A 15,901-nucleotide genomic window follows, 5' to 3' on the forward strand; every position below is an offset into this window, starting at 1 on the left:
AGAAGAAAATGGCTGCGAGTTCTAGGAATTTGAGTTTTGTGTATGATATATCAGAGAGCAGCTGCTTTTGATATGGGAGAATTAACTCACTATGATTTTTTTTTTGTGCAATTAGTAGTGAAAGCATTTAACTACTGAATGCCATTATTTTTAGCATTTATTTCACAGGGAACGGCCGGAGATATTCTGTAAATGTCCATAATCAGAATCAATTTTCCAAACTCATTTCTTGTCATGCCAGCTGACATATATGATACAGTAAATGCTTCCGACCATCTCTTCAGGGCTTTTATCTTGTATATGACTATAAGGAGTTGAAAAAAAGACATCAGAGCATATTCTGTAAAATGTGTAATTTATTCTTCAGTGCTGTTGAATAGTTGGGACTCAATGTCTGAAATGATCTGTGGTTGTCCTGAAGAAGGAGTCAGATGGACTCTGAAACGCGTTGGAATACAACCACTTATTCCAGAGATCAGTTGGATTGTGTTATATCAGTAGTGCATTTCAAGAATCCACTTTACCCTGAATGTTTGATAAATGACTTATTTACTTGTTTTGTGTAGAATACATCATATTAATATATATAAATGGATAAAGGACTAAGATCTGATGCACTCTTGCAGCCATTGGTAGTGTATGAGTTAAGTGCAGACGGGAGCTGTGTAATTTTCTGCTCTGCTCAGTTACTTTCTGGCCTCTAATCTTATAACCTATAAACACCATGTCACATTTGCTTATTTTTCATGGTACGGAGGAAGCGGGAGCTTGGATGCGCGTTGCTCCACAGGGGCTGCCGCTGGAGAGATGATGGCTGCGTGTCTGTCTCTCTCCTAGGATCTTAATATAGCTACACATTTATTTTATTATTTTTTTAAAATTCATTCAACCAAACTTTTTTTTAACCGTTTTTGAAGTAGTGAAAATATAAGCTATTCCTTTTCCCGGAGACACATGACCGTTGTTTGGCTACAGCACCGTAGTTGTGTAAAGTTCTAAAGCATAACCTAAATTTTGTATATGGGAAAACGCCTATTAATGGAAGGAAGCTTAGTGTGCCATGTGGGCTGGCTATTTGGTTAGGGGTTTTAGTCTTTCTTGATCATACAGTATAAACAAAAAGATTATGGGATAGAAGCCTTTCAGCTCTTATATCAACCAATGGTGCCCAGTTCACTGTAAATTGAGAATTGTACCAGCGTGTAAGGATTGTAGCTGTTTGCCGCTCTGCTAACCACTACATTGTCCTATTGTCTTAGGACTGTTTGCAAGGATCAAGTCATCCCGACAGCAAGACGTCTCTGCACAAAGGTAATGTAACCATGGCTGGGTGATTGCAGCCATTGAGACATACAACTGTCTATCCCCCTGACCTTCAGACCAAGGAAATGGCTTGTTTTCAGAAGAAGTCTTTGACAGCCCAAGCAGCATAATGAGCATGGTGCTAATTCATTGTACATAATGACACAGAACAACTCCACAACAAAAGCCTATTGAGAGCAAGCTTGTCCTTTTATTAGCAACAAAAGCCAGTTTACTCAAAGGCTCTGCCCGCTGTTGGAAATAGTTACTTACTAAATAAACTAGCATTACTGGAGCAGGTTAAATTACCTCCACATTACACACTCCCCGCAGGACACTGCACTTCATAGAGGCTGCGAACCCGGCTATTAAAAGCGCTTCTTACACCCTCTGCGGGTGGTCCCTCAGCCTTACTACCATTGCCCTCGTGAACTCTGGACAAATGTGACAAATCGAGAAAGTCACTTATAAGAAGTCAAGAAAAAACTGAAAAGTGTACTATTAGCACAAAATAGGACTTGGCACCGCACTTCGTGTTTCAGGCAAAATCTTGTCCAATGCCGAAGTGTTCGTGAATGAAATCCTCTTCCCAAATAGCCCAAATTTTTATTACAGTGGAGGACTTTGTAGAACTGGAAGATTAATTGAGTTGTATATTCCCAAATATATTCATAGCAAAAAACTGTGATAAAATAATTTGCGGTAAGTCACTAAATTGTCAAGATTGCCATTTTATCCAAATTTTACTCAAAATAAATGTTTAATAAAATATCTAATATTTTGGAGCCCTTAAATTGAGACCTCCATACAGATGTGCCCAGTGTATGATCACTGTAGAGCTCTTGTGTTTTCATTATTTGTCATTATGTAAATACTTTTATGCCCAAAGGTATTCTCGAAGTGATACCTTTATTTTTTTTTTTACATTTTTGGGCATATGTATTTACATCGATTTTTCTGGCTAACACGGTACCACAATATAATTTTTTATTGTACATCATTTGTCATTATGAAATTTATCCCATGAGACAAACTCTGCTTAGTCTTATAAAAGGGGTTGTCTAATGAGTAAAAGTTGTTTCTTTTGTCTAAGTAGCAATACTCGCCTCACTGATCCGCACCTACTCCTGTTCCAATGCTGCCCAGTTGCTCACCAGTCTCCGCTTCCTGACATCATGGGACATATGACCTCTGCAGGCATTCACTGGCCGCAGTGGTGACCTTCTACAACCATTGATTGGCCAGAAATAATGGTAGACCCACAATTAAGTAATTCTCTCTTTTAATTGCAATATATACATTATGTTATAAAGCGGTTCCCAGAATCAGATCTTATGAGATCTGGCTAGGGCTAGGTTCATAATTTTGAATAAATTAAGTAAGTTTTTATTTTATCAGAATGTATCAGTGCCGCATAGCTTTTTTTTAAAAATGCAATGGATCCTTGTTAAATGGTCGCACCTTATCTTCGGGGCGGATCTAGTTAGTCTTTAAAGGTACCGTCACACTAAACGATATCGCTAGCGATCCGTGACGTTGCAGCGTCCTCGCTAGCGATATCGTTTAGTTTGACACGCAGCAGCGATCAGGATCCTGCTGTGATGTCGCTGGTCGCTGAATAAAGTCCAGAACTTTATTTGGTCGTCCGATCGCCGTGTATCGTTGTGTTTGACACCAAAAGCAACGATACCAGCGATATTTTACACTGGTAACCAGGGTAAACATCGGGTTACTAAGCGCAGGGCCGCGCTTAGTAACCCGATGTTTACCCTGGTTACCAGCGTAAAAGTAAAAAAAACAAACAGTACATGCTCACCTGCGCGTCCCCTGCCGTCCGCTTCCTGCTCTGACTGATCGCCGGCCCTAAAGTGAAAGTGAAAGCAGAGCGGTGACGTCACCGCTCTGCTAAGGGCCGGAGCTCAGTCAGTGTCAGGAAGCGGACGCTGGGGGACGCGCAGGTGAGCATGTACTGTTTGTTTTTTTTACTTTTACGCTGGTAACCAGGGTAAACATCGGGTTACTAAGCGCGGCCCTGCGCTTAGCAACCCGATGTTTACCCTGGTTACCCGGGGACCTCGGCATCGTTGGTCGCTGGAGAGCGGTCTGTGTGACAGCTCTCCAGCGATCAAACAGCGACGCTGCAGCGATCGCCATCGTTGTCGCTATCGCTGCAGCGTCGCTTAATGTGACGGTACCTTAAGTCTTTGCTTAAGTTTTAGTGTATATATGTGAATGTGAACATGAACATACATATTATGAAACCTGATGAAAGTGCAAGATCTGAGCTGAAATGTGTTCTTTCCTTTACCTTTAATAAAGTCACCATGTCTGTAAAGAGGCTCTTCTGTGACCTTCTTTCTTTGGGCCGCACATGATTTCCAGAAGTTTGATACTAAGACTTCAGTTAAGCTTTCTGCAGAGATGATGTCGCTACATGAATATGTGACTTCTGCAGGCAATCACTGGCCGCAGCATGATGCACTACTATTGATTGGCCAGTATAATAGTACACCCAGAATTAACTAGTTCTCTCTTTATTACAATAACTAGATGGAGGCCCGAAGGTACCTCATCGGAAGGGCAGTAATGTCATGATGGGGGCAGGCTTTGCAGCATTCAGAATCTATTTCCCCATGTGCTGACTTCTCCCGTTTGTGCTCTCTTCTTTGACCTGTCTATCCCATGTGCTATGCGCTCCTCCTGTACACAGATGGTGGCGGTCAGTGAATCATTCGGCTGATCCCGGCGGCGGCGTGTTTGCGATGGTGTTCCGCTGGTGGTACCACGCAAGAGGCTGCGTACGGCGTATACAGTGTGTGGTGCGTACGGCATATACAGTGTGTGTGTGTGGTGCGTACGGCGTATACAGTGTGTGTTTGTGGTGCGTACGGCGTATACAGTGTGTGGTGCGTACGGTGTATAGTGTGTGTGTGGTGCGTACGGCGTATACAGTGTGTGTGGTGCGTACGGTGTATACAGTGTGTGTGTGGTGCGTACGGTGTATACAGTGTGTGTGGCGCGCACGGCGTATACAGTGTGTGTTTGTGGTGCGTACGACGTATACAGTGTGTGGTGCGTACGGTGTATACAGTGTGTGTGGTGCGCACGGCGTATACAGTGTGTGTGTGTGTGTGTGGTGGGTACAGCGTATACAGTGTGTGTGTGTGTGTGTGTGGTGGGTACGGCATATACAGTGTGTGTTTGTGTGTGTGGTGGGTACAGCGTATACAGTGTGTGTGTGGTGGGTACGGCATAGACAGTGTGTGTGTGTGTGTGTGTGTGGTGCGTACGGCATATACAGTGTGTGTGGTGTGACGGTGTTCCGCTTGTGGTACCACCAGCAGTTTCCATATTGAGACACCTATCACTTGGGTGTCCCAATATGGAGGTCAGTGAACTTCCGCCACTTGGAATTCTGGGATCCGGACACATCTGGACGGAACAGGATGTGAAGACATTACAAGGTAAGTATATATTAAGATTTGCACTTTGTTATAAAGCACTTCCCAATATGATATTCAACGAAATCTGGGTTCACACTTGCGTTCGATATTCCATTGCAAGCTCCATCAGTTTTTGCCAGAAGAAGTGGTGCAGTGTGTGTGCTTTTTATGTTAAATGATGGCCTCCTCGACAGAAACCAAATAGTCCCAATTAAAGTGCATAGGGTCGATCTGGCTCCTTTTGTATCTGTTATAAGACAAATACATATTTTGCAGGAGTTGCATTAATGGAACAAAAAAAACAATGTTGAATGTACTGTAAGTGTTACTATACACTGTAGGCTATATACACTGCAGGGGAAGCAGATAAGTGCAGCGCAAATCTGGATTCCCCGTCATTGATCTTTGCTGTTATGCCCCCTTTGTTTATGTATAGCAGGTGATATAAGCGATTGTATCCCTTATGAGGTTATCCTGTGGTTTTGTCTATCTTTTTGGCCAATATGTCCCACTTGACTAATATCCTGAAGTGTTCCTATATGACCTGGTCTGGATTCAGCCTTCAGAATTTGACTACTTTATTGTGAGACCTTTATATTGAAGCATTGAAGTGTTCCTACATGGTTGGTCTGCTAAGTAAGGCTAGCAATTCATAGGACCTGTTAGTCAGCCGTCGGTGAGCGGGGGCACCATTTGCGTTTATTTTCTGGTGCCATCCTCCGTGGCTAGGAACATATAGAATGAGATAATTAAACAATAATATTTATCAATTTAATTGGGGCATACATTATTCTATTTGTCTGCTATTGTGGGATTTGTACAGAGTGGGCAGCACGGTGGCTCAGTGGTTAGCACTGCAGCCTTGCAGCTCTGGGGTCCTGGGTTCTAATCCCACCCAGGACAACATCTGCAAAGAGTTTGTATGTTCTCCCCGTGTTTGCGTGGGTTTCCCCAGGGTTCTCCGGTTTCCTCCCACATTCCAAAGACATACTGATAGGGAATCTAGATTGTGAGCCCCATCGGGGACAGCGATAATGTGTGCAAACTGTAAAGCGCTGCGGAATATGTTAGCGCTATATAAAAAAAATAAAGATTATTAGAGTTAATCACAAGAAACATTGTTGCCTTTATTATGGGGTTTTCTTTCTAGTGTGCACTATATTTATTATAAGTAACATTGTATTTAATTCCCTATATTATTAGGGGTACTTTTTTCTCATTTTATATTTATGAGTTTTAAATAATATATTGAAAGTTAAATTTTAGCTGGTATTTTTTCTTGTAAGTCCGAACACAAATGTTTCCTTATCTTTACAGAGAGTTTTGCTTGTTTTGACTGATTCCAGAGTAGAATATATTGCAGTGGCTTCCAGAAATACACCGTTTACCTAGACAGCCACGCTAATGCAAAGTTACATCAGTAAAACTCTCTGTTCGGTGTATGTTCTGTTTTGGAAAAATTAGAGCAGTGAATTTCTGGGTGGTGGAGAGATAATGTATCTTGGTTGCTTGTATTCTGTAATTCCTGACCTCATGCCCAAAATATTATTCAGGATTGCTGTCACTGTCCTGGAAGGACAACCCATCTGTAATTCTTCCTTCTCAACTTCAGCTCGGTATCTTGGCACAGTGAGAAATAGTGACACTCAAATGGCTGCTGGTGGTTGCTCCAATGGCTAGAGGAATGGACAGACATACATGTGTTGTATTGTACAGGCACTGTGGTTGCCACATTGAGAAATCTGCTGCTGTGTCATTCGGGTTCTTGATCTTGCTCTTTGCACACTGGTCACAGGACAATAATCATGGTGTGGGTCTGTTACATGATCTATAAGGGTTGTCTGGGCTCTTGAAAAAAATCTGCAATCATTTGGTGACTTCAGACTTCTGAATCTTCACTCTTCACAGCGTACCCACTGCAACTCGACATGCATGCCCTCACTCAGTTCACTGGTATTGAGCGAGGCCGTGCATATCAAGTCAGAAAGTGGCTAGAAATATGCAAGTCACATGTGACAACTCGCTCTCGCCGCAAACACTGGGAAATCCTGCGACACACACACTGTGAGGATTTAGAAGTCTGCAATCATATAGATCAGTGATGGCGGACCTTTTAGAAACCAAGTGCCCAAACTGCAACTGAAGACCCACTTATTTATCACAAAGTGCCAACACGGCAATTTAGTCTGAAAATTGTGGTTTTAGTTTAGAAAAAACAACTCCTACAAGAGCAGGCAGGAGCAGTGGAGAACAGCCACAGACAGGAGCAGAGGTACCAGACTGCAATATGCTCCCCCCATCCTGGTATGTATACAGTGCCTTGCAAACGTATTCGGCTCCCTGGAACTTTTCAACCTTTTCCCACATATCATGCTTCAAACATAAAGATACCAAATGTAAATTTTTGGTGAAGAGTCAACAACAAGTGGAACACAATTGTGAAGTTGAACGAAATTTATTGGTTATTTAAAATTTTTGAGCAAATTCAAAAACTGAAAAGTGGGGCGTGCAATATTATTCGGCCCCTTTAACTTAATACTTTGTTGCGCCACCTTTTGCTGCGCTTACAGCTGCAAGTTGCTTGGGGTATGTCTCTATCAGTTTTGTACATCGAGAGACTAAAATTCTTGCCCATTCTTCCTTGGCAAACAGCTCGAGCTCAGTGAGGTTTGATGGAGATCGTTTGTGAACAGCAGTTTTCAGTTCTTTCCACAGATTCTCGATTGGATTGAGGTCTGGACTTTGACTTTGCCATTCTAGCACCTGGATACGTTTATTTGTGAATCATTCCATTGTAGATTTTGCTTTATGTTTGGGATCATTGTCTTGTTGGAACACAAATCTCCGTCCCAGTCTCAGGTCTTTTGCAGACTCTTAACAGGTTTTCTTCAAGAATGGTCCTGTATTTGGCTCCATCCATTTTAACCATCTTCCCTGTCCCTTTTGAAGAAAAGCGGGCCCAAACCATGATGCTGCTACCACCATGTTTGACAGTGGGGATGGTGTTCAGGGTGATGAGCTGTGTTGCCTTTACATATCGTTTGGCATTGTTGCCAAAAAGTTCGATTTTGGTTTCATCTGACCAGAGCACCTTCTTCCACGTGTATGGTGTGTCTCCCAGGTGGCTTGTTGCAAACTTTAAACAACACTTTTTATGGATATCTTTGAGAAATGGCTTTCTTCTTGCCACTCTTCCATAAAGGCCAGGTTTGTGAAGTGTATGACTGATTGTTGTCCTATGGACAGACTGTCCCACCTCATCCAGAGTGATCATGGGCCTCTTGGCTGCATCTCTGATCAGTCTTCTCCTTGCTTGAGATGAAAGTTTAGAGGGACGGTCGGGTCTTGGTAGATTTGCAGTGGTATGATTCTCCTTCCATTTCAATATGATTGCTTGCACAGTGCTCCTTGGGATGTTTAAAGTTTTGGAAATCATTTTGTATCCAAATCCGGCTTTAAACTTCTCCACAACAGTATCACGGACCTGCCTGTTGTGTTCCTTGGTCTTCATGATGCTCTCTGTGCTTCAAACAGAACCATGAGACTATCACAGAGCAGGTGCGTTTATACGGAGACTTGATTACACACAGGTGAATTATTTTTATCATCATTAGGCATTTATGACAACATTGGATCATTCAGGGATCCACAATGAACTTCTGGAGTGAGTTTGCTGCACTGAAAGTAAAGGGCCGAATAATATTGCATGCCCCACTTTTCAGTTTTTGAATTTCCACAAAAATGTAAAATAACCAATAAATTTCATTCAACTTCACAAGTGTGTTCCACTTGTTGATTCTTCACCAAAAATTTACATTTGATATCTTTGTTTGAAGCATGATATGTGGGAAAAGGTTGAAAAGTTCCAGGGAGCCGAATACTTTTGCAAGGCACTGTACACTCCCTGACAGAAGATGTGTCACTTATCCATGTTATGTGAATAAAAGCTTATAACTCTCTGCAGTGGATCTGGTCTTCAACCTCTTGATAATCCAGGCTTTGGTCGCAGGGTGAATTTTTGGCATGTTATCAGAGCTCAAGTTGCAGGTCAAGTGAAGGTCTGGGGTGCTGGGTTTCTTTTTATACACACACTAATTAACCGATCATTTACTGAGCACAGGTGAGGATGTAAACTATGATTGGATGCATTATATGACTAGGCGACAAAACTTTTGTCTTGCCAAAATCTGACCATTCTGTGTCCATTAACTGATCAATATTTCTGCATTGATGCCAATTAATTTTCTTAACCTAAACCACATTTTGCAGGGTTTCAGCTTTCATAAGAATAATTTATACAACCAGTGGATGAATTTAACGTCAGGTTATAAGCTTTTATTTACATAACATGGATAAGCGACATAACTTCTGTCAGGGAGTGTATATGACCCCACATCCTCGTATATATAACATATATTCCCCGTCCTAGTATACATGCCCCTATATCCTGCTATATGCAGTATATATACTCCGACATTAGCTGCTGGCCTCTGATTGGCCAGCAGCGTGTATTATGGTGCACTGACCTGGCAAGTTCATGTGCTGCAACACACTTCAGCTGGATGTGCATCCGAGAAAGAAAATCTTGCTGAAGTAGAGGTCGGCATCACTGGGCTCCTCACACTCATGGCCTTGTCCACTGTTGCGGAAAAGCACTAGTGCTGAGGTGATGGCGCAGGGAAAGTTCTGTGTACCCTTTCTGGCACGCGTGCCATAGGTTCGCCACCACTGATACTTTAATATCACTTTAATAAAAAGGCCAGACAACCACTTTAAGATTCTGTCTACCATAGTCCTTTAAGACTTAGTTAACGTTTTTGACATTTCTAGGGCAAGTGTATGTTTGATGCTGCCAATGTAGCGCTGAGCGCTTACGTGGACAGAACCACTTCATGGGAAATAGAATTGTGGGTACTGTGCAGCCCAATTGTGGCAGTAGTTAGTAGCTATTTGGAATAATAGAGGAGCGTAATTTGTGTTCCTTACTCTGGGCAGCCAGGCCAACAAGGATTATTGTCATGATAGAAGTTCTATCTAGGTTTAGTTTAGGAGGTGAGGCCAGGATGATAATGCTAGTGTCTGACATACACTTTCTGTGGCTGTCGTCATTGACGCTATTGGCAGCCTGACATAGTGGTTCCTAAAAAAGGGAGTTAGCTGACCACGTGGGATGTGTTGTTTCACTGCCAGAAGAGAGGGACTTGTCTCTGCAGCTTTCTAAAATAACTCAAATTGACTACCTAAGAAACGGAGAACATGAATATCAATGTATGTAGAATGCTCTTATATGGGTTTCCCTGGATTTTTAAAATGGTCTCACATCGGAAATTGTGTTGAAATAATAAAATAACAATTAATTTACTTTTTCAGTCCTTTCTTGCTCCAGTGATCTTCTTTGGTCCTACAGCAATTATGTCACGTCCATCATTCATGTGACCTCTGCAGGCAATCACTGGCCTCAGCAGTGATATCTGCATGTACAGTATGTGATGCTTGAAGTCAGTAAATAGTTGAATAATGGACATGACTGCAGGATACGTTGATTACACCCAAGTGGCAGCGTCAGAATGGTGGGGATTTATTAAGTAGATTATTTTATTATTTTAAAACATTTCCAACTGTTAGGCCACTTATAAAAAAAATTGTTAAAATTCCCGAAATCTCTTCAGTGATCGCTAGATGTTTCATCATACAGTATAGAACTGTGTTTCCCTTTAGATGACCACTTAAAGAGAAAAAAAATAAGACCCTGGACAGATGATAGCATTCTATGCAAAGGGCAATGACACTGACTGTGAACTAGAAGAGCCTGTCTTCAATCCTTTGTAAACTTTGGGTGACCCCAAACATGGCCTCTATATATCTCTGTGTTCCCCTGACTAGAGCCCTTGAGTGGATGGCAGAGAAAAACAAATAAAGCAATAAATGACTACCAGTCTCCAGCAGAGTTTGTCTCATGAGATGAATCCCTCACGGTTCCTAAGCAGGAGGTCGTGTAAACACTGATGAATAATTACAGCCCGCCTCACGTATATCCTGATCACACACTATCTGATGACTGTATGTATTCATATCATCGTGATATAATAAAATAATGCATTTTTTCTCTTGTTTTCAGATTACATGCAGCAATATTTGGAATTTTCCTGCCGATTTCCACGTCATTGCTGGGAGCCCTCACAACAGTTTTTCTTGAAAAAAGATTAAGTGTCTAATAAGTTTGTTTTAAGCATTTTAATATGTAAGAAGTTCTGATGGATTGTGGCCTCTCACAATGCTCACGAGATTGTGCTCCCATGTAATTATATGCTGCATGTAATGCTCCCTAAGCTCAATGTGCACTATTTATATGTCCAGTGTGTAGATACTGTGTGCTGTGAGATTTGCTGGCATGTTAGGCTTGATTTGGCAAATTTTTATTCATTGCGCACTGCCAAATGATTCTCATCTTGCAGTATTAAGCTGTTGGTTGTGGATCATTTGGCAGTGACTAATAACTGTATTAAAATTAATATGTATGTTATAAATATTTATATATCTTGCAATAAAATAACTTATTTTCTTCAATTCAGTTATTTTCTTTATTTCAGTTCATAAGCCAAATTATATATCACTAGATGGTAGCCCCGATTCTAACACATCGGGTATTCTAGAATATGTATGTGTATATAGCAGCCACATAGTATATAGCACAGGCCACGTAGTATACAGGAGTACTACGTGGCATGTGGTATACACCATGTGGCTGCTATATACATACATATTGTAGAATACCCGATGCATTAATATAGGCCACGCAGTAAATAACACAGCCCACGTAGTATATAACACAGCCCACACAGTATATAGCAGCCACGCAGTATATAACAGCCACACAGTATGTAACACTGGCCACGTAATATATAACACAGCCCACGTAATATATAGCACAGCCCACATAGTATCTAACAGTGGCCATGTAGTATATAGCACGCAGTATAGAACACAGCCACGTAGTATATAACACTGCCCACGTAGTATATAGCAGCCATGTAGTATATAACGCAGCCCACGCAGTATAGAACACAGCCCACATAGTATCTAACACTGGACAGGTAGTATATAGCAGCCACGCGGTATCTAACACAGCCCACGTAGTATTTAGCAGTGTGGGCACCATATCCCTGTTCAAAAAATAAAATAGTTATATACTCACCCGCCGTGATCCAGCGTAGATCCAGCGAACCTCTGGCGATGCGTGCGTGGCTGCCGCCATCTTTCGTTCCCAGGATGCATTGCGAAATTACCCAGATCACTTAGCGGTCTCGCGAGACTGCTAAGTCTTCTGGGTAATTTCGCAATGCATCTCTGGGAACGGAAGATGGTGGCAGACGCGAGCGAATCCTCGGACTACGGAAGGTGAGAATAGCAGGTGTTTTTTTTATTTTTAACATTAGGTCTTTTTACTATTGATGCTGCATAGGCAACATCAATAGTAAAAACTTGGTCACACAGGGTTAATAGCGGCGGTAACGGGATGAGTTACCCGCGGCATAACGCGGTCCGTTACCGCTGGCATTAACCCTGTGTTAGCGGTGGCTGGAGGCGAGTATGGAGCGGGCACTGACTGCGGGAAGTATGGAGCGGGCGCCGGGCACTGACTGCAGGGGAGTAGGGAGAGACTAATCGGACTGTGGCCGTCGCTGATTGGTCACGGCAGCCATGACAGGCGGCTGGCGAGACTAATCAGCGACTTGGATTTCCATGACAGACAGAGGCCGCGACCAATGAATATCCATGACAGACAGAAGGACAGACAGACGGAAGTGACCCCTAGACAATTATATAGTAGATAAGTCAAAATATGCATAGAAATCTAAGACATAGCACATGTTCATCTTCGGGATTCACATGTTAGTAAAAAAGAACATACAACCAAAAGTTATGGTTGACAAGCGCAGAATAAATTACTGACTCGCTGTTACAACCCAATACACGTCCTGGCAAATAGAAATTTCTCCACTGTTCCAAATTATTATAATACTGATAAGATCTGGACACCGTCTGAGTTTAATTTCAATGTACATGGACTTATTAGAATATTAAAAGGGTATTCGTGTTATTACATTGCTTTAATTAGCAAGATTGCAAGCAACTTGCCTTTTCTATCTGCTTTCATTCTCCTGCTGTGAGCGATTTTATCTTACATAGTGTACAGCTAGTTTCCAAGGAGATTGTCCACAAGAGTCTGTCTGACTATGCACAGAAGGTACATTCCAGGAGGTGAGTTATAGGGGTATTCCCATCTCCAAGATCCTATCCCAATATCTAGTAGGTATAAGGATAATATTAGCATATACCTCTAATTAGAAATGTAGTATAGTTCTTCTGATTTGCTGTTGCTTACCCCATGTGCAGGGCATTGCAGTAGCTTAGGAATCCATGGTTACGACTACTAACAACTAACTCACTTTGAGTAGTCATAACCATGTGCAATGCCTTGAACATGGGGTAAGTGGCATAGCGTATCAGAAGAGCTATACTACATTTCCAATTGGAGCTATTTGCTTAGATTATTATTATTACACCTTTTGCATATTGGGATATGATCTTGGAGATGGAAATACCTCTTTAACTCCTAAGATCTCAGTCAGCTCTCTCTCCAGCCCACTGATTTTTATACAGTAGTTAGCTGCATGAGTACAATCCCCCCAAATAGTAACCCTAAAGAATAAAGTTGTCTTATTACTTTTTCTCTTCGCCACGACAGCACCCACTGAGAGAGGGGATCCGCCCCTAGGAACAGGAAACCCTATGGAGAGATAAAAAGGGGCGGTCCCCTCGCTCCCACAGTTTGGTTTCCTGTTCCTACGGGAATCCATGGAGAGAAGAGGATACCTAGCCTGGATGCCGCCTGCGCAGTTTACCTTAGAGGACGGCAGGGGCTCCAGAGCTGGAAGCAGCGTCGGGGGTCCTGACTCAGTTTCCCCCCTCTGCTGGCAGACGCCGTGAGGCCAGGACGGGTGGTTGCTGGCTCTCGGGATACCAGCCGGATTCGTCTGCGGGAGCAACGCTGTGGTGCGGTCAGCGTCGCGCCGTCCTCGGCGGACGCATACACAGCATGGAGCCCCAGTGTATTCCCCCGGAAGTACAGGTAAACTTCCGGGGTGATGGAGGAGGAGGACAGCGCCTGCGCTGACACCGGCGGCAGCGCAGGCCCATACAGTATGGCCGCGACCCGGAAGTGACTAGCGCTTCCGGGTACAACCGGAAGAAGATGGCGGCCCCCATATGAAAGGACGCCGGCGATGTCGCTCCGATGTCGCACCCTATTTAGGCTGATTACTGTTCCCTCTCCCTCACACCCTAGGCCAAAAGAACTGAAAAAACGAAACACAGACAGTGTGCGTTATGTCTCCAGCCCCTTCCGGATAGTCATAAAAAGAGGCTGTGTAAACCGTGTATTGACTCTACCCTGCGGGAAGAAGCCTCGGTTAGATCTGAGGATATTAGGGTCATGATCAGGGAAGAATTACGGGCCGTACATAGTTCTGACAAAGAGCCGCGTACTAAAGTGAAAAAAGGGTACGTTTCCCCTATGTCTGACCAGTCGTCTGACAGAGAAAATGCAGACTCGGACATTTCCCGTGAATACGTTTCCTCTGATGAGGATCAAGATACATGCTTTCCCACCGATAGCATTGATAACCTGGTAAAATCAGTCTGCAACACCATGGGTATTGAAGATTCTAAGGTCCCTAAAACGCAGCAGGATATCATGTTCGCTGGTCTGTCAGAAAAGAAAAGGCCCTCCTTTCCTGTAATATCAGCGGTAAAAGATTTAATCAAGAAAGAGTGGGAAAACCAGGGGCAAAGGGGTTTACCACCAACCTCAAAAAGACGTTATCCCTTCAATGATGACGAGTTCTTATTATGGTCAAAAGCCCCGAAGGTGGATGCGGCAGTGGCATCCACATCCAAAAAATCCTCACTGCCCGTGGAGGATTCGGGTTCATTACAAGACCCATTAGACCGCAAAACCGACTCTCTTTTAAAAAGAGCTTGGGAGTCATGTACGGGAGCCTTTAGGCCGGCAATATCGGCTACATGCACCGCTAGGTCCATGCTAGTCTGGTTAAATGACTTGGAGGAGGGACTAAAAAGCGGTCTCTCTAGAGACAGATTAATGTCCTCTATACCCCTGATCAGAGGGGCTACAGCCTTCCTGGCGGACTCATCTGCTGACTCCATACGCTTAGCGGCTAAGTCAGCGGGACTCACGAATGCAGCACGTAGAGCCCTGTGGCTTAAAGGATGGAAGGGTGATCCCCAAACAAAATCTAAATTGTGTGGCCTCCCGTGTCAGGGTGAGTACCTGTTTGGTACTAAACTAGACGAAATCTTAACTAAAGCGGGAGAGAGGAAGAAGGGCTTCCCTAACGTTAATTACCTTCCATCCTATAGGAGAGCATTCCGGAAGCCCGTGTTTAATAAAAGGAAAGATTTTAAGAACCAAGACCGATGGGCCACTAGAGACACCAAACAAAGGGGTGCATTCTTTGGGAAGCGCCCTTTCAAACCTGAGGACAAACCCCGTTAGAGCGGATCTACCTGTGGGAGGTAGATTATCCTCCTTCTCAGATAAATGGCGGCTGATAACATCAAATAGTTGGGCAAATGATCTTGTCACCTCCGGCTTAAAATTAAAATTTTCCCGAGTCCCTCCGGACTCATTTCTATTGACTTCATTAAAATCTCAATCACAACAGGACGCATTGGAGCAGGAAGTAATGAGTCTTCTGTCCAAGGGGGTTCTGGTGGAAGTTCCACTTCTTCAGGAGAGCAAAGGGTTTTACTCCCCTTTATTTCTAATACCAAAACCGGATGGATCATTCAGAACCATTATAAACCTTAAAAAATTAAACACCTTCTTAGAAAATCAAACCTTTAAAATGGAGTCTATCCGATCCACCATAAAACTCCTGTTTCCCCATTGCTTTATGACGGTTCTGGACTTGAAAGATGCGTATTACCATCTCCCAATCTTTAAAAAACATCAACAATATCTCCGCGTTGCGGTTATCATAAAAGGATGTATACGACACTTTCAGTATGCAGCAATGCCCTTTGGACTATCAATTGCTCCAAGGGTATTCACTAAACTAATGTCAGAGGTC

At 43.0% G+C, this 15,901-nt stretch overlaps 1 protein-coding gene across 4 annotated transcripts in view; it reads left to right on the forward strand.

The window, feature by feature from the left end:
• The window catches only part of SCAPER (S-phase cyclin A associated protein in the ER), a 369,596-nt gene extending 358,284 nt beyond the window's left edge, over nt 1-11,312 (forward strand). For all 4 annotated transcript variants that reach the window (XM_077264248.1, XM_077264247.1, XM_077264249.1 and 1 more), the window contains 2 exons: nt 1,260-1,311; nt 10,864-11,312. In XM_077264248.1, coding sequence (XP_077120363.1) covers nt 1,260-1,311; nt 10,864-10,952 — 141 coding nt within the window. In that variant the 3' untranslated portion in view covers nt 10,953-11,312. The remainder of the gene's footprint in view (nt 1-1,259; nt 1,312-10,863) is intronic.
• The last annotated feature ends 4,589 nt before the right edge of the window (nt 11,313-15,901 follow it).

The sequence above is a fragment of the Ranitomeya variabilis genome, chromosome 5, assembly GCF_051348905.1.
Source record: "Ranitomeya variabilis isolate aRanVar5 chromosome 5, aRanVar5.hap1, whole genome shotgun sequence".
Lineage (NCBI taxonomy): Eukaryota > Metazoa > Chordata > Amphibia > Anura > Dendrobatidae > Ranitomeya > Ranitomeya variabilis.